The sequence below is a fragment of the Adiantum capillus-veneris genome, chromosome 20, assembly GCF_014529385.1.
Source record: "Adiantum capillus-veneris isolate H3 chromosome 20, ASM1452938v2, whole genome shotgun sequence".
NCBI lineage: Eukaryota > Viridiplantae > Streptophyta > Polypodiopsida > Polypodiales > Pteridaceae > Adiantum > Adiantum capillus-veneris.
This window is the reverse complement of record NC_140950.1, coordinates 30008770-30032092: the sequence shown is the minus strand read 5'-3', so window position 1 is coordinate 30032092 and position 23323 is coordinate 30008770. Positions and strand designations below refer to the sequence as shown.

General features: G+C 46.7%; 1 protein-coding gene across 1 annotated transcript in view; it reads left to right on the top strand.

The window, feature by feature from the left end:
- The window catches only part of LOC147432304 (putative membrane protein At3g27390), a 119256-nt gene that overhangs the window by 72575 nt on the left and 23358 nt on the right, over positions 1 to 23323 (top strand). The window contains exons 6-8 of the mRNA XM_086492269.1: positions 2435 to 2541; positions 2665 to 2884; positions 2961 to 3165. Of these exons, the coding sequence (XP_086348395.1) occupies positions 2435 to 2541; positions 2665 to 2884; positions 2961 to 3165 (532 nt within the window). The remainder of the gene's footprint in view (positions 1 to 2434; positions 2542 to 2664; positions 2885 to 2960; positions 3166 to 23323) is intronic.

Genomic DNA, 23323 nt, shown 5'->3' with positions numbered 1-23323 from the left:
AATGCTTGCTCTGGCGGCAGAGCAAGGGAGCCCTTGAGGGTAGTTGGGACCCAACATCCAGTGTCATCTCTCTTTCTCTCTGTCTGCCTCACTCTTTCGTTGTGTTCGGTTTCTCTTCTTCTTCTTCTTCAGTGAAGTAAAGGAACCTTGTGTCTGTGCGAAGTACTAGCTCTTGGTTAGAATCCTTAAATAATTCTGTTGCACCTAATAGGAACTTCTTATAGAATAGACACAAGAGACTTGTCTTAGAGAACAGACATTAGAGATGTGTGTCATTTGACTTGTGATTTGTAAGTTCATATCAAGAGTTGTGTTACGATTTGTGATCTTATTTGTTTATGAACATATTACGAATATCCGATATTCTTTTGTACATTTCTTTAAAACTATAAAGGTACAGTTTTTTACGATTGTTAAAACTCACTGTTTGATACTACGTACCTTGTGCTCTGAACACGTACCTTTCCACCTTGAATGGCTGCTGTAAAAGCTTAAAAAAAAAGTTATCAGAAAGCAACTCAGCGCCAGAACTTCCACGCCCTCCTGTCCATACTGTTCCGTGATTTCTGCCACGTTTTACGGATGGCTAGCCTCAAACTCAGCTCCACGCTTCCGATTAAGTTTGGGCTTGGCTCATCCTTTTTCTCTTTTTGTCCAAAAGGGTTATGCCACGTCAGCTGGTTGTGACAGTTCCCTCTAAAGGTGAAGCTGGGCTTTTCCTGGATTAATCTGGGTGCATGTTACAACGCAAAGAGACGTGCATTTTTCCTGTGTTGAATGATCCTTGATATTGAGTTACTGCTTTCAATCTCAAGTGGTGTGTATGCCCTGTTAAATTATCATTCATGTATTAGTTCTCCTACCTCAGTGCCAGGTTTCATTATAGTGGACTTTGTTGTGCATATTAAGAGCCATGAACAAAACTCAGTAGGCATACCTTTGTGTTGCTGTATGCTCATGTGTGCGTGTGTGTGGAGTTCTACCCCCTTTATTGGGCATTGATGAGGTTAGGGGGGATGACATAGTATTTCAATGCCATGCATGATCAGGCTAATGATTATATTGTCTTGTGGATGACTACCATGAGTCTATAACTTGCATTTCCTCTAATCTGGCTTGTCTTGAACTTATCTGCGTTTATGGTATAGTTGTATAGCGGATATGCAAATATTATATTGTGACGTTTTTGTCCAAGTGCAACCAATTGATATTGAGTAAATTCATTCTTATTTGGTGCACTTGTGCTTGATGAAGTATCTTCTTAGTGCATTAGGGTAGAGGGGCCAGTAGCGGGACAAATAACTTGTACGCGACAGATTTTCTTGTTCCATGGCCAATTTTGAGCTGCAAGGGGCGCAAAAGATGCGCAGTGAGTAGGGCTTCCAGACGGCATAGGTGGCTCCAAAGCTACTGTCAGACAAAGCATTTGCGACAGGTTTGCACGATAATCGATGCAAAAAGAGGACGTCAAGACATTAGAGTTGGCAGGAGGCCAAAATAGGGACACACGCAATCTGGGTTTGAACCATGGATTCAACGAATGGCAAGACTCCACATCAGCTCCCCTAAGCCAACAACCCAAGTGCCGGTGTGCTTCTTCTGGGGGGTGCTTAGTGTTGTTATTGGCACCCGTCTTGCTACTGGCCCCTCTACCCTAGTTCAAGCTGCGTAATGCTCTTCTATTGCGAGGCTTCGTTATGGCTATGTTTGCTCTGCATCTCTAAAGCCATGGCAAAAGCTTTGCGCACAGAACTTCCCATTGATGCATGCTCATGGGTGCATGCGTGCGCACGTGTTGGCGGGGGGGGGGGGGGGGGGAGATTATATAGTGATATCTAGGTTTGTACGAAAGCAGATCTGAGGGTAAAATAGGACCCTTGCTTGCATTGGGAGGACCATCATTGAATCGAGGCAGAGAAGTTACAATGCTTAAGTGACTAGAAGCTGCAATGTATGTGTGCATTATATAAATGATCTGTATGTATGTGTATGTACGAAAGAAGATCTGAAGGTAAAATAGAACCCTTGCTTGTAATGTATCTTAAAGGTTTGGGAGGACCATTGTTGAATTAACCAGTGCAAGTTACAAAGCTGAAATGACTAGGAGCCCTAACTAGTAACCACTAAGGTTGTGAGGGGATTAATTTAAAAGGCTCAAGAAGCATAGAGTTTTGAGGTTGATTCGATTCAGAAGACTTTAACTACTGGTATCGCTGCAAAATTATATGAAAATTGTGTGCGCCAGTGGTTGTTTTTATGTGGATGAATGTAGAGCAGATTATGTGCTAGACTCGTTACTGCATGCAAGGTTCAGTTCTGTGCTGGAGCGTTGTGTTTGCTAGGAATAGCTTTGATGGCTTGATGGGTGCTCGATTTTCACTACCTTTTGCTGTTTTCTAGTTTGGAGGTCTAAAGAGGTAGTTTTCTATTTTAGGAGAGCTCGGTTCAGTGTGGTCTAGCCTATGTTATTGCTGTGGTGGCGCAGTTTGATGAGTACACCAATGATTTGATTTATTTGCAGGAGGGGTCATGCCTTCCAAGGTGCGTAACTTTGAAAAAGTGGAGCTTTTAAAATCCTGCTATTCCATACGCTTTCCTTGTCTGTTCAATTTGGAGCTTTGTTATATACTTGTAGTTATAATGTTTATGGATACTGGCAGCCAGGCCCCGTTATCGCAAGAGGACGGCTGCAAGTACTGAAAGTTACTCAGTTGGACCTACCAGACGGCAGTGGTCCACAGAGGAGGCAACATCACCAGTTCCTACCCCAAAGAGCACTGGGTCTTTAGGGTCTCGGTCAGGGTCAGAAGTAAGCAGCACAGCTCACTCCTTAACTTATTCCAGGTCTCTCAGACAAACGCTCCAGGAGGTCAAGATGGTCCAGGTATATCAAAGTGGTTGTAATTGGTGGGAACTTTAGTTTATAAAAACTTCTATTTACGTTTCTTTTTCAATTTTAGATATGGGACAACATGTTCAGGACATGTGAAATGTATGGAAGAGCCCTTCTACAGGAAGGAGCAATCAAGCTGGGGGACCTAGAGGAATGGGTACGATCTAGTAATAGTGCCAAAGGGAAATACATTAATGTTGGTCTACCAGCGTATTCACTTCTTAAAAATCTTATTCGTTCCGGAAAGGCTGGAGTTTCTGGCCTACTTTTGCGTAAGATGCTTTTCTTTCGTGCAATGCAAGTTTTGTTTGTTTATTTCACTTCAAAAAAGAAGGTATTTATGCTGGCTTTCTGTGACAAAGGGATGATAATGAGACGCCGACACCAGTGTGTCTGCAGCACAATTTAGGAAGGTACCACAAGGCACCCAATTTGATGGAAGTTTGGTTTTTCTTCTGCGTTTTACCTTCGAAAATAGCTTCCATGGCTTTTTGATGGTTTTTGAAATGCCTGCCATAGTGTAGTCTAGAAGAGAACAGGCGAAACATCGCTTAGTTTCTATACAAATTATACGTGCACAAGATTGTCCACGCTTTTGGGTTCGTACAACATCTCACCCAGGCTGTGAGTGGGAGTTGCTTGTGATTATACAAGGCTTCTTGTTCTGTGTTCTGAGTTGTATGTGTTAGAAGTGATCCCAAGGGCATCATTTTCTACTATGTAGGCTCTGAAAAGCCTCTCTCCAAAAACAAAAGCCCTCCCTAAACTGGTGTACATCTTTGAAACAACAGCCCGAATAAGTCTTATTACGTGAGAGCTTTTTGAAAGTAAGTTTTGCGAAGGTTTTTCCAAGCGGTCTTGTTATCTGGTCGTACAGACCCTTTTCTGCAGTGATGTTGTGCTGTTTGGTTGGGCGCACACACTGGTTGCTTATGTCTGGCTCAGGCTGCTGCCCTACTTCCATATGGCACTGTTCTATTGTGGTGCTGTGCTGATGTGGCACCACCAGTCTCCTGATGGCAGCTGCTGTCTGATGGTGTTGTTATTCACTTCTTGTCCATCTGATGATGATGTTAGAGTTTCATTTCTTGTCCGGTGGTGGCTTCGATATCGCCTAGGAGCAGATTCAGGTGTGAAGGCTGTTTTGTGCCTGTGCCCGGTAGTATGTGAGATAGACGTACTTGTACAAGGCATGTTCAGCCATGTCCGCCCGATAGGCTGGCTAGAGGCAAGACCACCATCCAGTTCCTAGGTCATTTGAGGATCAAAGTTTGTGTATCTACATTTTTTATGCCACGTGTCATTTGCAATGAGGTGGCATAAATATGCCATGTGGAATATATATAATGAGCATTGAGGTGGAGTCAGAATCCATCCCTCTGTCTCAATGGCTCTCCATCCTCCTCATGCTCTTTGGAAGTACTCCAATCCGTGACTGTCGGTCTTCAAACTTGAAGAGTAGCTCGAGGAATTCAGTTGTGACATAGGCATAATTGCATTTGGTGTATGCCTGCAAGGGAAGTGCAATGCAGCTGATACACCTGTGAGGGGTGGCCACTCGTGACTCACTGTATCTCCAAGCCACACCGCTTTAAGAGAGAGAGACAAAACTGTAAAATAATTTACCTCTTGCACACTCTAACGAGACCCATTGGCAGAGAGGGCGAGACTCTGAAACTGGTGTCCCTTACGGCGATTCTTAATCTCTTTAAAGACACAGGATTGTACTTGTACAACTTCTCAACCATGCTGTGAGTGGGAATTGCTAGCAATCACACAAGGCTTCTTGTTATATGTTTTGAGTTGTGTGTGTTACAAAGTGGCCTTGAGGTCCATTACCTCTAGAAAGCCTCTCAAAACGATAGAAGGTTGTCGAAAATCATTGTACAAATTTAGCTCAACATTTAAAAAACATGCGGATGCTTTTTTGTGGTGATGTTGTGCTGTTTGGCTGTGTGCACGCATTGGTTGCTTTTTCTTGGTTAGCATCATTGCTTCTTGTGTTAGTACTCCCCAAGGACCCCTCTAGACATGACATAATAGAAGCCACACCCACAGCCACACGCACATAAAACAGCATAAAAAAGAGATTCTCAATTCATCTCCCAGCCAAAGATCTGGATCTGAGCGTGAGAGAGTGTAGCTACTCTGGCCTTGTGCCACATCTCAAGGATTGGAATCCCCAAGACCCATACACCACCAACTCCCACCCTAGCTTGGGTGTCTAAGCAGGACTACCAAGTGCTCTAGTCCAAGTGTCATGATCGCACAAGAGAGCTAACAAATAGTCCTTGGGATGCATGTATAAGATTCCGTAACGGCCTCTCTTAATGTCCCTTGACTAACGATGCGTTGGGGCCGCCCGTAATAGCGAGAAAATTTGTAGTTGCCCATTATCATGTCTAGAGGCGTAACACTCCCCTGGTTAGTTTGAATTGCTATTCTTGGCATTCTCCTTGGTAATGCAACTAGAGAAACGACCTTTTTAAGAGACCTCGCCGACCCTTGAGCCGCAGTTGATATGGTACGATGTTTACACTTGATCAGGTATTGCCATGTAGATATGAAAAAAAAAGATTTATTATATTGCTTGTAGTTGAATTATGGCACACTTGCAACAGGCTTGGGTCCAAGTGAGAAAGCAATTACAATAAACGAAGAGAAACTCAATGATTGAACTTGGTGGGGGGGGGGGGGGGGGAGAGAGAAATGAAATGTTATATTAACGTCTTCAAAAGACCAAAGTGACCTATGAGACCAAAAAGTTACAATGTGGTGGATCTGATACAAAGTCAGAGTACCAAAATGACAAAATGACAAAACAAATATACTATGCAATCCTGGACTTTTAGGTGTGAACGGGGGAGGGCAGCTAGTTGGGGTAGGTAAATCACAAGAGATCCAGCATCGGTCGTTGGCGGATCTCATCAATCTCCTCCATGGTAGTAGTCTGACCGGGCATCGCGCATGTCGGGCCAAAGTGATCCAAAGCCTCTGATGCAACCTTCGTCGATACTGTGTAGTCCTCCGCAGTCGTCGGCGTCTGGATCTCCCCAGCTCGGTTGCCCGGTCGATCAGTGTGCCTATGGTGTGAGGCGACGGGCTCTGTTGTGGTAGTGGCTCCTCCGAGTGTCCAGTGTCTGCTCTAAAGAAGTCTGTGATGTGTCTCTGAGACTTGCTAGCCTCTCCTCTCATCAAGCTCTCTCTGTGTTGGCGCAGCTCGAGTAGAAACAAACCCAAGCATCTCTGATCCTCGTACTGCATGACTCTGGAGAGTGGCCCAAAGCCTTCTCTGAACAAGCAGTGGAAGCGGCCTCGTATCTCGTAGTAGACGGGGCAGTGGCATGTGTAGTACAACTCTGTCTCTGGCTCCATGCCACACAGGGGGCATGTCCTGGCCTCTGCTGGTACTCCATTGTATCTCCCAGTCTTGATCCGCAGCTGGTGTGAAGATGTGCGTATCTGGCCAATAGCACATCGTATCCCATGAGACAAGTGAGTGTCCATGTATCTAGGCCTCGCCACAAAACCATCCTTTGTAAGCTGGAGAAGATGCTCTCTGTAGAAAGCCATCGTCGTGCCCAGCTCCTGCGCTGGTTGTATCCATGTCTTCCTGATGTCTAGCTGAGCCAGGTCTTGTCGGATGAGCTTGGTGATCTCGGACTGTGTAAGAGTCAGAGAGGGTGCCTCTAATGAGTACTGGAAGGGGGGCAATCTGTCTATGCTGAACCCATGCGCCTGAAACCATGATGTCATTTCACCATACCAGCATGCTGTATCTCCCTGCATGGCTAATTGTCGAGAGGACTCAAGTGCAAGGCGGGCATATCTGTCTCTGGGAAGCTCCCACATGTGGTGTATGAAGGAGACAGATCTGGTAAGCGCCTCGACTACTAGTGGGGGGGCAGCAAGCGCTGCTCGGATAATGGCATGTGGTACTGAAGCCTTGGCTCTAATGAGCCATGAGATCATTGAGACCAAAGTCTTCTCCATGTCCCCCCAGCCATCAGTGCGACCTGTCCTCCCGTGATGATCCAATGAAGGCCCCCATATCTCAGCTCCATAGAGCAATGCAGACGCCACTAAAGTGTCAAATAGCCAGAGCTTCGTCCGAGGCTCTCGAAACTGAACCTGTGAACACATCCTCTCCAATCTGCCCAATGCTGCATGGGCTCTGGTCAATCTAGTCTCTCTGCTCTCCTCAGTGAAAATGCTGGTCCACTAAAAACCACTCCAAGGTAAGTGTAAGCATCTGTGTACTCCACCGTCTCTTGGCCGTATGTGAATGCGGGCGCTGACCTCCTGATCCACTGTGGGGTGGTATTAAATTCCATGACCTTGGTTTTACTAAGGTTGACAGACAAACCACTTTCGTGGGCAAATCTATGTAGAGCATCCAAGTGACGTTGTAACCGGCCTGTTCGATCCAAAAAGGGCGGTAGACTTTACTATAAACCTTGATTTAGCTTTCACCCATTATTAGTCGTCTATTTTACCTGTACTTTCAAGACACATCAAAGGGGAGAGGGATACAGGCTGCTAGATTGCACCTGTATGAGTAGACGGACACCAGATTGGCCCCTAACTTAGGCGCCCCTTTCGGTATTTCTTTATTATTCAAAAGAGGGAATAAACGCTGTGGTTCCTACAAGCTGCCCCGCACAAACTCGGCTGAATTTCCACTGTTCCAGCCCGATTTCGGCAGCATAACTGTACTAGAACCCTTCACGGTCAGTATTCCCACGCATTGACTGACTTTCCCGACGCATACGGGCACTTTGCAAAACCTGGCGAGAATCTGCAGCACGCTGAATTCTCTGTTTTCAGCCCTGAAAATGCACCAGATCGCCTGTACAGCGGTCCCCTTGCGTCCCCGAACCTCCTGGGGGTATTAGGGTCCGTTTAGGGCCAAAACCCTAAACCTGCAAAAATACACAGCAGGCTGTAATTCACTGTTTCGGGCTCCGTTTCGCGTGCCGGTCGCATCCGTAGCAAGTCCTCGAGCTCCCGCACCTGTAGGGCTACTTGCCCTTTGAATCGGACGAGATTTCTGGCGTGAAACCTCTCCGAATTCACCTGTACCTGCGGGGGGATTAGCCGCTAGCTAATCCAGTACCTGTGCAAGAGGCTCTTGCCTCGGCAATCGCGCATGAACCCACACAACTGTACATTGGTCAAATGAAGAGCCCACTAGAGGGGCATAACATACTGCCAAAGGGGAGAGAGAGGGCAGTGCGTAGCGTGCAGGGCATCACTCCTGGCACCGCACTGTGCATAAGAGGGAAAGCAAGCACTCCATAGCTCTCAACCTGTGACAAAATCTGAAAATGAGGCTCTCTCCTCTTCAAATTCAGCGCCACTTCTTGTTGCATAAGGCAAGTGCACCAGAAGGTGCCACTTGGCACTTTTACAAGCATTTTCCCGTTTCGGGGTTGCCGCCTAAAAATATCCCAACCGGTTGCCCAGTTGACTTCACGGCAGAGTAAGAAAATGTTCCCTTTGTCATTCCGGAGGTAATGACGCCAACACATTTTCAGGTCCCAAAATAGCAGTTCCCTAAATTTTAGGAGATGCTGCCATTGTATCTTTCTAGGTCATCCGACCCTCTTTGTACACTGCGGCCACATCCAGAACTGAAATGTAGCCTCTGTAGCAAAGGATTCCACTTTGGCTAGTCAATGACCCCACTTGGCTAACCATAGTCCTTGTCCAACCTTAGTGCTCTCTTGCCCTCAGGCCTGGACTCCCTCTGGACAGTTCCACACTAGCTATGCAATGCAGGGCAGTTAGATTTCCCGAGGGGTGTTTCCAAAAAGTGAAAGTAAATAGATAATAAGAAAGAAATCAACAAAAAGGATAGATAGTAGTCACACGCTGGTGACAGACGTTGCATCCCCTTTGGAGAGTCGGAGATCAACACAATGTCATCAGCATAGAGCAATAGTGGAATCCATGTCCCTGCCAGCTGTGCGTCAGCAACCTCATTCACATACATACCAAATAGAGTAGGAGAGAGCGGGCAGCCTTGCTTCACACCAATAGTGGAGTGAACCGGTGCGGACATCCCTCTGGGGTGCGTACATGCCCCACTACCGACTTGTACAATGCCATGATCCCCCAAATGAGCTATGTGTGTACTCCCATCTCCTGTAATCTGCGCATCAATCTAGCTCTGGGTACTGTGTCAAATGCTTTGCGGAAGTCCACAAAGCTACAATAGATCCGTCTCCCATGTGATCTGCCCTCCTCAATGATGGCTCTGAGTGTCAAGATATGGTCAAGAGTAGAAAAGCCTCTCCTGAAACGTGGCTGCCCAGCTGCACGTATCCCTTCCCTCTCTGCCCATCTACTCAGCTGCTGCTATCGTGCCAATGTGTGTCCAATCATGATACTGCGATAATTCCCAGGCTCCATAGGGTCTCCTGACTTGAAGATGGGTACAATCATAGAAAGGCTCCAAGTATCAGGTAAGCCCTCACACATGGCACGATTAAACATAACTGCTAGAAGCTCTGCTAGTAGATCTCTGGCATGTATGAAATGCTCAGCCACTAAGCCATCATGATCATATGCTCTCCCAGTCCTCATCCTGTCAATGGCCTTCCTTACCATCTCAGCGGTGAGAAAAGCACATGTGTGTGGACATGGATCGGGGGGGGTCGGGGAGGGGCGGCTGTCCAGAAACTGTGTACAAAGATGATGCGTACTGGCCCCAAGTCTCTGTAGAGGTAATGGCAGGTGGGGGGGGATTGCTCATGAAAGAGCCGCCACGCCTCATGTGAGTCCCGACTCAAGAATAGCTGGTAAAGATCCTGCTCTAGTTGAGCCAAAAATGCCCTTTTCTTCCGCCGCACTAGGCGTCGGAAGTCAATCTGTGACTGCCTGTGAGTGACGTCTCCCAAAAGCACCTCCCTCTGAAGTCTAGCTCTAGTCTCGCGGCATTCCGCATCATACCAGCTGTTCTGGGGCATGCTCCCAGAAGGGCGTCTCTGCTCAGGTTGAGTGTGCGGGTATGCCTTTGCTGCTCCATCATGTAAAGTCTGTGTCAGTATAGTAGTAAGCTCCTCAGAGGTCGTCCTGGCTCCTCAGTGCACAAGCGTCTGTATATCCCATCTATGTATATCGAGTCCGTCTCCCGCGTGAAGGTGTAGCGAGTAGGGGCAGCTGCGCGTGGCCTGTGTGCTACACTGAACTGGAAAGAGATGGTCAACGACACAAGAGCATGATCCACTGCCACCCCAACGGGTCTGGGCCCAACAGTGAGATATTGGATACTAGAGATGAGGCTTGGCTGTGCCATGACACAATCCACTGTGCTGGCTCCATGTCTGTGTGGAAAGCATGTGAAACCTCCCGCAGCAGGAAATTTGTATAGGCCATTCAAGATGGCCAATCCATGTGCAGTCCCCATGTCTATCAAGTACCATCCATATTCAGTATATTCCCCATCCTGCGATTGTTGCCAAATTGGCTTTATCTGACAGAAAAATAATTCTAAATGAATTATTGGATTTATAAGTGAGAGGGTTTTCTCGCTTGGAACACCAAGGAAAAATAATTCTAAATGAATTATTGGAATTTTAAGTGAGAGGGTTTTTCTCACTGGAGACATCGAGTACAGAATATTCCTAGTGCGTCATACAGAGTAATGACGGGAGCACTGTGAAAGGGAATATCTGTAAGGCCACCAGGAACGGGTACCTCTGATGCGTCACATCGGATGGGTGACAGGGAGCATCGGGAAGAAGTATCCGACCATCCGGGAACGGACATCTCTGATGCATCATAGGATGGGTGACATAGAGCATCGTGAAGGAGATTGTACCGTAAGTTCGGTAGGAAAGGACTAGGTGATGGGTATTCCTGATGCGTCACATGGTGGGTGACGGGTGCATCGGAAAGGGAATATCCATAGTCGGGAGGAAATTCCGAACTGTGTTAGAATTGTGCACAAGGAAAAAGCAAGCACTTGAATGAAGATGGGTTCAGAGGAAACTTTGAGGAAAAACAGATGCTTTTTGAGAAAGCGGGATTGCTTTTCGGGAAAGCAGATGCTTTCCCGCGAGGAAGTCTATGTCTGCATTGCAATTGTGCATGTGATTGCATCCAGGGACGCCTGGGAAGTGCTGTGAAAGCATTGTTTTTAACTTATAATGTTTTATTGAGTTTTTGGACAAGTTCAAACTATTTTTTAAAATACGCCGGCCGCCCACTTAATAAGTGGGCAGCCATCTGATAAATAAGGCAACAGATCAGCCAGCGTTTTCTCTCTCTCTTTTCTTGGCAGAACAGAAAAAAAAAAAAAAAAAAACGGCCGCGATCTCTACGCGAGCAGCTATTCGTGCCCGTGGCTAGGAGCTATAAAAGTATCACATGCCCTCACTCAGAGGGGAGGACCAATCTTTGCAAGGAGCAGATGCTGCTGCAGATTTCAGCCGTAAAGAAGACATTGCCGGTGATGCCCATGGCTGCCCCAAGTGTACCAGATGTCGCCAAGACCCAGTGCGCGAGTTGCCTTGCGAAGAAGTGCCTACGAAGCATGTTTCCATCGCGACAAGTTGCTGTTTTTCTCTGTTTTCAGCCCATAAACGTCGTAGACGGGGCTGATATACGAGAAGGAACCCCAGAACACACCTCTTTTGTGTGTAGGATTGGAAGAGAGGATTTTCTATGTAGAGATCTCTTCTGGGGAATTTCTTTTTCGAGAACCGAGTTGTGTTTCGAGCGTCGAGACTTTGAAGGTAACGATTTTCATGTTATGATCTTTGAGTATTTGATTGCAGGTGTACTTCCTCTTCGTGAGGGAGTAGGAGCAGAGGAAGGCATGAGCCTCTGCAAGAGAAAAGCTCTCTGAGGAACTAGAGCCAGATCAGCCCAAGGGTTTCGTACCCGAGTTTGGGAAGTAGATCCACGGATCGGAGAGAGGTAGTCTCTCAAGTTGTGATCCGGAAGTTGGGATTCCCAAGTAAGGACTTCGTGTCCGGGAAAGCAGAGTTGTTCTGTGGGAAGAGGACTCTGGAAAGAGAGTTGGAAAAGAGTTGCAGGGATGCCATGCCCTGAGTCTGGAAGGTGAGATCCAGAGGCGAGAACCTTGATTCTCGAGGAATCGGAATAAGGAACGGAAGTTCCTTGGAATAGGGTTTTGCCCTAGGAATCGGAAGCTGAGGCTTCCGGGAACCATCAAGTCTTATTCTAGAACGAACGTGGTAATACGTTCGGTTCAAGTGCTTGTATAGACTTCTCCTCAGTAATAAAGATACTATTACGGGGGGGGACCAACCCATCTTCTGGTCCCCAGTACTGTGTCGATCTTCTCACTCTCTATCTCTCTCTCTATTTATTTCTCTCTATATCCTCTGGCTTCAGTAATAAGTGATAAATCCTATTTATCTGAATGTATTTTATATTGTTATGCGCTCCCGTTTGTGACAACGATCGTCTAGATAGGCCCGTCTCCACCACATCCAACTCTCTCAGTATCTCCTCTGAGGTATCATAAAATATTGTCTGATGATGGGCAGTCCTAGCATTGAAGTCCCCTAGAATGATAATGTTACCATCTCTAGAGAACTCCCATATGTCATCATCCAAGCTAGAAAAGGGGGATTGTCCTTTAGGTGGTGCATATACTGACGTACTCGGGGGAAAGTAGCAAATAGCAATGTAAAGATATCTGCCTGTCTCTGCTCTCAATATCACCCACATGTACCTAGCTTGCTCATCCCTGCGAGGTATATGTATCAATGGCTGCAGCTCCTCCCTGAATAACACTGCCACTCCTCTCGAGTCCCACCCTCTGTGCTTCGATCGTGTCTCCGGTCTACAGGCTGTCTCCCATCTGTATCCACTAATGTGAGGCATAGATTGCCCAAGGGCCTGATGCGTCTCAGAGTAGAAGATGATGTCTCTCCCGGAAAAACTCTCCTCAAAAGCACCTACATCAAGACGCATAGATCCATTACAATTCCAGGTAGCAACTTTGAGTGCAGTCCCATAGGCCTCACACCGTCATGTGGAGCGTCGCTCCAATATCACCACTCTTCCATCTTGGTAAAAGGCAATCTTGCCTTTTTCCCTTGCTGCTCTAATCTCTGGCATTACCTCTTGCATATGAGCGATCTGTGAGAGGGTAAGGTCATCCCCGAGAAAGATACCCATTTTTTTAAGAGTTGGTCGTTTCTTCGGAAAGTCTTTCTGTGCTTCCATGGAGGGGAAACGGAGGATGAGTGCCCTTTCTTTCGAGGTTTCCCCATTGCTCCCATTTTTCTTGTTGCCCACTCTCCAAGCTCTTGAGTGCATCGGCTCATGAACCCCCATGAAAGCCATGGGTTCTTTTACGTCTTTGTCTACATTATGAGAGAGAGAGAGAGAGAGAGAGAGAGAGAGAGAGAGAGAGAGAGAGAGAGAGAGAGAGAGAGAGAGAGAGAGAGAGAGAGAGAGAGAGAATGAAATGTTATATTAACGTCTTCAAAAGGTCAAAGTGACCTATGAGACCAGAAAGTTACAATGTGGTGGATCTGATACAAAGTCAGAGTAACAAGATGACAAAAATGAAATGACGAATGTTACAATAACATACTATGGAATCCTAAATTACTAGGTGTGAACTAAGCAGCTAGGTGGGATAGCTAGATCACAAGAGATCCAGCATCGGTCGCTGGCGGATCTCATCAATCTCCTCCAAGGTTAGTAGTCTGACCGGGCGTCGTGCATGTCGAGCCAAAGTGATCCGAATCCTCTGATGCAGCCTCCGTCGATGCTGTGTAGTCCTCCGCAGTCGTGGGCGTCTGGATCTCCCCAGCTTAGTCGCTCGGTCGATCAGTGTGCCTCTGGTGTGAGACGACGAGCTCTGCTGTGGTAGTAACTCCTCCAGGTGTCCATTGGCAGCTCTAAAGAAATCTGTGATCTGTCTCTGAGACTGGCTAGCCTCTCCTCTCATCAGGCTCTCTCTATGTCTGCGTAGCTCGAGCAAAAACAAACCCAAGCATCTCTGATCCTCGTACTGCATGACTCTGGAGAATGGTCCAGAGCCCTCTCTGAACAAGCAATGGAAGCGGCCTCGTATCTCGTAGTAGACGGGGCAGTGGCATGTGTAGTGCAACTCTGTCTCAGGCTCGATGTCTCACAGGGGGCATGTCCTAGCCTCTGCTAGTACTCCGCTGTATCTCCCAGTCTTGATCCGCAGCTGGTGTGAAGATGTGCGTATCTGGCCGATAGCACATCGTACCCCATGAGACAAGTGGGTGTCCATGTATCTGGGCCTCGTCACAAAACCATCAACCGTAAGCTGGAGCAGATGCTCTCTGTAGAAAGCCATCTTCGTGCCCAACTCCTGTGCTGGCTATATCCATGTCCTCCTGGTGTGTAGCTGAGTCAAGTCCTGGCGGATGAGCTTGGTGATCTCGGACTGTGTAAGAGTCAGAGAGGGTGCATCCAGTGAGTACTGGAAGGGAGGCAATCTGTCTATGCTGAGAGAGAGAGAGACATGAAATGAAATGAAATGATATATTAACGTCTACAAGAGGCCAAAATGACCTATGTCTAGTACCAAGTCTGGGCACAAACAAAGAAAACTACAAACTAGAAATTGAGATAAGAGTGCTACCGACTCCTATGGGTGGCTGGTAAGCTGAGCAATGGTATAATGCCACAAAGGTACAAAATGGGGATAAGTGTCACCATGATACAATATAGCAGTAGCATGAAGTCTATCCTGATCGACACTCAGGGTGTCATGCTAGAATCTTGTGGATCCTCTGCCACAATCTCGGTCGGTGCTGCGTGGCTCCCCTCCTCAGTCGTGGTCGTCTCGATCTCCCCAACTCTATAGCTCGGTCAATGAGAGTACCATTGGTGTGTATATGGGTGGGAACCGAGCTCTGTGGTGGTGGTGGCCCCTTTGCCTGTGTGGTACTCGGACTGAAGAAATCTGAGATGCGTCTCTGGGACTCTCTGTCTATGCCCTCTCAATAGAGAGTCTCTATGTCTTTGTGTCTCAAGTAGAAATAATCCGAGACGTCTCTGATCCTGATATCTCATGACTCTATCTAACGAGTCAAAACCATCTCTGAATAAACAGTGAAAGCGTTCCCCTATCTCATAATAGACTGTGCAGTGACATATGTAGTGAAACTCTGTCTTTGGCTCTGCATGGCATAACTAACATATCCTACTGGCTGGTGGTATGCCTCTTAATCTACCTGTCTCAATCCCAAGCTGGTGTGAAGTGTGCGTATCTGGCTTATGGCACATCGTAACCCATGAGATATGTGTGTCCATGTAGCTGGGCCGTGTGACAAATCCGTCTGTCGTGAGTTGGAGAAGATGCTCTCTATAGAAAGCCCTCTTCGTACCCAACTCCCGTGATGGCTCTATCCATGTCCTCCTGGTATCAAGCTGGATAAGATCCTGCCGAATTAGTCTAGTAATCTCCATCCGTGTAAGAGCCAAAGATGGTGCATCAAGAGAATACTGGAAAGGGGGCAGCCTGTCCATGCTGAAACCATGCCTCTGAAACCATGTGCTCATTTGTGCATACCAACATGATGTATCTCCCTGTAATGCCAGCTGTCTGGACGACTCAAGAGCAAGCCTAGCATATCTGTCCTTGGTGGTGTCCCATAAGCTATGTACAAATGATACTCATCAGGTAAATGCCTCAATCTCCATAGGTGGGGCAGCCAGCTCCGCTCGTACGATGTCATGTGGAACTGAGGCCTTGGCTCTAATCAGCTTGGAAATCATAAATACCAAGGGCCTCTCCATATTACTCCATCCAGCACTGTCAACAGATGGTCCCCAAACCTGAACCCCGTAGTGCATAACTGAAGCGACCAAAGTGTTGAAGAGCCAAAGCTTTGTTCAAGGTTCGTGGAACTGAACCTGCGAACAAATCTTCTCTAAACCGCCTAGGGCATAGGCACGAGTCAATCTAGTGTCTGGTGCCACTCTTAGTGTGAACCTCGGTCCACTAGAGACTACCCCAAGATATGTGTATGCACCAGTGTACTCCCTACTGGCCTGACCATATGTGAATGTAGGTGCTGATGTCCTGACCCACTGTGGCGTGGTATTAAATACCATGACCTTGGTTTTACCAAGGTTGACAAACAATCCACTATCCCCTGCAAAACTATGCAATGCGTCCAAATGTCTCTGCATACCTTCTGGTGAGTCTGATATCAACACGATATCGTCAGCATACAATAAAAGAGGGATCCATGTCCCTGAAAGTTGAGCACCTCTATCTCCTCCTCTGTCAATATAATCAGAGACCTCATCAACATACATACCAAATAAAGTAGAGAACAATGGGCATCCCTGTTTCACTATGATAGTGGAGTGAACTATGTCAGATATCCGCTCTAGGGTGCGTACATGACCCATCACTGAAATGTACAATGCCATAATCCCCCATATCAGCTGTGTGGGTACCCCCAATTCCATAAGCCGGCGCATCAATCTGGACCTCGGTACTGTGTCAAAAGCTTTGCGAAAGTCCACAAAGCTGCAATATATCCGTCTACCATGCGTTCGACCCTCCTCAATGATAGCTCTGAGTGTAAAGACATGATCCAATGTGGAGAAACCCCTCCTGAAACCAGCCTGTCCAGGTGCCCGTATGCCCATAGTCTCTGCCCAACTGCTCATCCTATGCTCAAGGATGGATGCATACAACCGTGCCAATGTGCTTCCTACCATGATAGTACGGTAATTCCCCGGCACTGTGGGGTCTCCTGTCTTGAAGATAGGTACAATAGTAAACAATCTCCAAGACTCAGGAAAGCCCTCACACATAACACGGTTGAACAACCGTGCAAGCATCTCTGCCAACAAGTCCCCAAATGTGCTTTGCTACCAAACCCTTATGATCCTGTGCTCGTTTGGTCTTCATCTTGTCAATGGCCTCCTTTACCATCTCAGTGGTAAAGAAGGTGCTTGTAGCCGGACATGGCTGTGGTGGATTTGGTAGTGGTGGCTGTCCAGGTACAGTGTATAATGATGCTGCATACTGCCCCCATATCTCCGTAGAAGTAATCACTGGTGGGGGAGGCTCCGCATGGAATAGACGCCAAGCCTCTCCTGAATCTCTACTAAGGAAGAGCTGAGATAAAGATAAATCCTTCTCCATCTGGACCAAGAAAGCTCGCTTCTTCCGTTGTACTAGTCGTCGTGTAGCAATAAGAGACTGTCTATAGGTGATCACTCCCAATGCAAGCTCCCGCTGGATCTGAGCTCTCCTCTGTTGACACTCCTCATCATACCAGCTGTTCTGAGGCATGTGCCGAGAACGACGTCTCCTACCAGGCTGAGTGTGTCTGTCGCTGCCCCATGTAATGTCATTGTCAGCATAGATGTGATCTTCTTTACTGTGTATACTGGCTCTGATGTGCATAAAAGTCTAGGTATCTCCTTTGAATAGACTGAGTCAGTCTCTGGTGTAAAAGTATAGTGTAGATGTCTACCACCCCGTGAGGCGTGAGATGTATTGTACTCAAAGGAGACTAATAATGTCAAAAGTGCATGATCTACTGCTATCCCAACAGGCCTGGGCCCCATTGTAAAATCCTGAATGTGAGAGATAAAGCTCGGATGTGTCAGAACATAGTCTACAGTACTCGCCCCATGTCTGTGTGGAAAACAAGTAAAACATGTAGATGATGGGAAGGTCGGTAAGCCATTCAGTATGGCTAAATTGTGAGTAGTCGTCATTTCCTTGAGGTATCTCCCATACTGTGTATGCTCTTTGTCGTGTGAGCATCTCTCAAGCCCCATCTCCTTTGGCTCTAGCTCTCTGAGCATCTCCTCTGAGGTGTCATAGAAAACCGTCTGTGAACTGCCTGTACGGGCAATGAAATCCCCCAATAGTATGATGTCTCCATCCCTAGAGAACTCCCAAATATCATCATCAAGTACAGAGTAAGGAGACTGTCCTCTGGGTGAAGCATATACTGAAGTGCTGGGAGGAAAATAACATATGGCGATGTACAAGAAACGTCCAGTCTCTGCCCTCAGCCTCACCCACATTTATCTGGCCTGATCATCTCTCCGAACTATGTGCAGTAGTGGTTGGAGCTCCTCTCTGAAAAGAACTGCTACACCTCTTGATCGTCTAGTCCCATGCTTAGATCTGGTGCATGTCCGGCAAGCTGTCTCCCATCTGTATCGTGATATATGCGGCATCAACTGTCCTGGAGCCTGATGAGTCTTTGAGTAGAAAACAATGTCTCTATCTCTGAAGCTGTCCTCAAAGGCCCCCACATCAAGTCTATACAAACCATTACAGTTCCAAAGTGCCATCCTGAGAGTGGTCCCATAGGTCTCGCACCGTCATGTAGAGTGGCGCTTTGTAATCACTACTCGCCTATCTCTATAAAAGGCTAACTTTCCCTTCTCCCTTATTGCTATAATCTCCGGCATGACCTCTCTCATATGTGCAAGCTGTGAGAGGGTAAGGTCATCTCCTAAAAAGACACCTGCTTTCTTGAGGGTTGGCCTCTTCTTTAAAAAGTCTTTCTTTTCTTCCATGGAGGGAAAGTGCAAAATGAGAGCCCGTTCTTTTGAACTCTCCCCATTACCTTCATTCTTCTTGCCCACTCTCCAAGCTTGTGTGTGCGAGGGCTTCTCCACCCCCATAATTGACATGAGGCTCTTCACCTCTTGGTCCACCTTATTTGAATCTTTTAGGCCCCCCCTTCTTGACAACTTCAATCCACTTTTCAGCCTCTTCTATCTTCTTTTGCGTTTTGGAAAGAACCTCCACCCATGAGGTCTTCTTTTCTCCTTCCTCCTTTATCTCTTTGACTTGCGCTCGTATAATATGCAGCTCATCTATCATTGATGGCTGAATTTCTCCATCTTCAAGGCGTCCTCTCTCTTTAGCTTTGGCAAGATCCTTCCGAAGGGCTGAGATGTTACCTTTTAGAGCTTGAATTTCAGCCCGGAACTCTTTGCACTCTAGTTCCCTCGCCTTTTCCTCCCTCTTTTTCCATTCAAGAAGTGAGCTCTTCTCTTTCTTCAACTCTTCCATGTGAACTTTCCATTTTTTCAACTCTCTTTCAATGGCTGTCATCCTCTTGCTTGTGACCATGAAGTGCGCCGCCATCTCTCTTGCTTGTTTGTTTCACTTCTTGAGAGAGAGAGAGAGAGAGAGAGAGAGAGAGAGAGAGAGAGAGCATAGTTACCGGGGAACGCCCCCTAGCCCCCGTTCCGGCGTTCCGGGGGGCAGTTCCCTTCCCGAACGTTCCGGAACGTCCCGAAATGTCTGACGTTCCGGGTGGCCAATGCAAACCGGAACGGCCGTTCCGGAACGTTCCGAAACGCCCCCGGACCGTTCCGGAATGCCCCTGGAACGGCCAACGGCTACAAACAAATTTGGCAAAAATTGAAAAAATTGAAGTAAATGTTTGGGCTTCTTTTGAAAGTGTGCAAGGCCTCAAGGACTCATAAAATGCACCCCCCTCCCCCTTTCTCTTCACAAGCTAATCCTCAAGGCTCAAGCTCTCTCCCTCTCACTCTCAAGATCTCTCCCTCTCAAGACTCACTCTCTCAAGGCTCAAGGCTTCAAGCCTTCAAGCTCTCTTCCTCTCCCTCCCACTCTCTCAAATCTCTCCCTCTCCATCTCTCTCTCTCTCTCTCTCTCTCTCATCATCTAGTCATAGCAAGGTTGAATGGTCTTCAAAACGAGTTTTTTGTGAGTATTAGAGTCAAAGCACTCTAATACTCCTTGTATTTAAACACAAGGAGCTAAAAATTGCACTATTTGGGTGTTTTTTATACCTCCCGTTCCGGACCCCTAGCCGTTCCCCCGTTCCGCGGGGATCCCGTTGCCGTTCCCGTTCCGCGTTCCGCGTTCCGGGTAACTATGAGAGAGAGAGAGAGAGAGAGAGAGAGAGAGAGAGAGAGAGAAAGAAAGATTTTTAACGTCTATGTCAGGCCGAAATCGGCCTATGAGACAAATCAAATGTACATGGTGTGTATGTCATCCGTCTATCGGAAAGACAAATGAAACAAAACTGATACAAAACTGAACTGAATGTAGGTAGTGGAGTATTTGAGGAGGGATGGAGCTCTATCTCTAGGGTGTATATGCATGTCTATATGCTCAAGGTAGTACAATCATGAGAATGCATCAAGCTATCTAGCTCCATCTCGTACTAATGGGGGGATGTAAGATGTGGTACATGGGCGGGTCTGGTGCCAAGGCTACCCGGATGAAAGCTGTCGGGTCGGCCCTCATCAGAGAGAGAGAGAGAGAGAGAGAGAGAGAGAGAGAGAGAGAGAGAGAGAGAGAGAGAGAGAGAGATGATGCGTTGTGTCTGCTCCTGAAGGCTCAAACCCCTTCCAAAGCAGTCGACCACCACTTTGAAGGTGCTATGTGAACCAACGCTGTGGTTGCTTGCGAAATTTGTCGTCACTCTGCTGTGCTGTTGACAAAATCCTAACTCGTCACTCTGCTGTGCTGCTGGTGGAACTTTAATTCGAGCTGTTGGCAGAACCCTAATTCGTCACTCTTGCACCCTAATTTGACCTGCTGTGACACTGACTTTGACCTGCTGTGCGTCAGCTTCACCATTGCGACTGCTGCTCATTGTGTGCTGCTACACGCGCTGCCTGGGAGAGCTCCTGCGTGCTCCTGACTGACTGTCCTTTGGCTGCGCCTTGCTTTGTGCAGCCTGCACCCTGCTACAGCCAGCCCACGTTTGTGGTTCCACACCTCCAAGCTGCCCACCACTGGCTCCGGACGCCTTTGCATAGGCAATAAGGGTTGATGCTTGTATGTTGCCAATAACGAGAGAGAGAGAGAGAGAGAGAGAGAGAGAGAGAGAGAGAGAGAGAGAGAGAGAGAGAGAGAGAGAGAGAGAGAGAGAGAGAGAGAGAGAGAGAGAAATGAAATGATATATTAACGTCTACAAGAGGCCAAAATGACCTATGAGACCAACTGATTACAATGATGAGTCTAGTACCAAGTCTGGGTACAAACAAGAAAACTACAAACAAAGAACTGATAGGAGTGCTACCGACTCCTATGGGTGGCTGGTAGGCTGAGCAATGGTATCATGCCATAAAGGTACAAAGTGGGGATCAGTGTCACCATGATACAATATAGCAGTAGCATGAAGCCTATCCCGATCGACATTCTGGGTGTCGTGCTAGAATCCTGTGGATCCTCTGCCGCAATCTCCGCCGGTGCTGCGTGGCTCCCCTCCTCAGTCGCGGTCGTCTCGATCTCCCTAACTCTATAGCTCGATCAATGAGAGTACCGCTGATGTGTGTATGGGTGGGAACCGAGCTCTCTGGTGGAGAGAGAGAGAGAGAGAGAGAGAGAGAGAGAGAGAGAGAGAGAGAGAGAGAGAGAGAGAGAGAGAGAGAGAGAGAGAGAGAGGGTTGGGGGGGGTTCGACATGTAAAGTACAACAGTAGGGGAGTTTGCATGTTGTAGAGTGTGAGAGAGGGGCCATATCTAATAACCCAAGGCCAAAAAACATCAAATATGAAAAGCTAGTGCCCGAAAACACGTTCACAAAAATCCGCTACGAATTCCGGATGTCCGTACAGGTGCAACATCATCATATTTTCAGGCTACAAACTTGTTTGACTTGCCACTTTCAGGCGCTTAAAACAAGTCCTTTTCGGTTGACTTGCCACATTTGCAAGAACTGACACAAGTTTTAGGGTTTGTTTCTTTTTGACTGGTCCGTTCATTGCAGGGGTACATTGAAGGGGCGTAACCCCATTTAGGGCCATGCCTCATTAGTAACTTGTGACATGGCATAGAAGAAGAGTTATCGCCCTTGACTACACCTTCAAAACAGATCAAGGACAAAAACTAGCTCAACAGACACTGACTCTATCCTTCCATGCACTAGACTGTACACATCTAGCACTTGCACAAGACACCAATCATTGAACAATCACATCACATTATAAATTATGAATATTGTAGCTTATTTAGCAATCACATCCAGAACGTGCTGATCTGTTCACGGATGTCAGTATCGGATTCAAATCTTTTCTCACATTTAATAGAGACATGCCTATGACCATCTCCACAAGACAAGCATGTATCCCACAAATCAGTCACTCAGTTCACATTGAACACTGGTCATCTCATCTAGTCTAGAACTATAGATGCACGCAGATGACCATCTACGGCAAGGGGATTATGGGCTCTTTACGTTGAAGGCTCCTCCATCTAGTTTGCAGAAAACAATTATGCTTTTGTCCTTTTGAACTTCTGCATTTGACATCGCTCCCCACCTATCTTAGTTCAAAGCGTATGAAAAATGTACCTAGATCATTGTTTCATCTACAGATGGAAGTAGTAGTCATGGTGACCCATAGTTACTAGAAATGTTTCGTGTTTTATAAAAAATGCCAAGCAAAAAAAAAAAAAGGAACAATAGGTTTCAAGAAGTTATAGAAAACATAATATGTAGAGAGCATCTTATATACATGGTGGCAAACTTAGAAGTTAGCTTTAAGACACATTATGGTTGTTTTTTTCAATAGCTTGCGACTTTCAAGTTATGAAGTTAGTACATTGAAACGTGCAAAATTTGGGAAAGTAAAGAGGATTGAGAATCAAGGCATTTGGGGGGGGAAATCGAGAAACAGAATTGGGAATGAGGGGAATTGGGAGAAATTTAGAGAATTGGGAATGGGAGAAATTGTGTGAGTTGGGAGTTGGTGGAATTCTGGGGAAGGGGAAATTGGGAGGGTTGGGAATCAGGAATTGGTTATTGGGAGAATTGGAATTTGACAATTTTGAATTGGGAAATTCAGAGAATTGAGAATTAGGGAAATTTTGATTTGGGAAAAATTGGTAGTGAAGAGAATTGGGAGTTGGAAATTGATGATAGGGAAAATTTGCATTGGGGGAAATTGAGAGAATGGGGGATCAAGGGGATTGAGGAAATTGAGCCAATTGGGAATTGGAGAATTTTGGGAAACGTGCAATAACTACTTTTAGATGCATGAGAAGAAGCTCTCATGAGTGGTGATATACTTTGCACTGCTTCATGGCTGATTCTGAGGCTACAAAATTAGACCTGAAATATTTTCACCTGAGAAACATGTTTCATCCCTTTTTTTCATGTTTGTTTTGAAACATTTCGAGCGTTTGGTGTTTTGTTTCCTGTTTAGGGGGTGCAACGCGTTTTTGTGTGACTACGCACAGATAAACATACACACAAGCACATGACCGAGATCCTATGACCATCCCAAGGACATCTTACACTTTGCCAACCTGTTCTTACACTGTAGTGATGGTGAAGCCATATCTCAAGATAGTTCATTTCAGAGACTCCACGCATTTCAGAATCAACCAAACATGGTACAAAAGCTTTGCGGAAATCCACAATTTAATTGTGTAGTCTCCTTCTCTCTCTTGGTGCCTGGCACCTGCTCAATCAGTGTCCTCAGTGTGAAA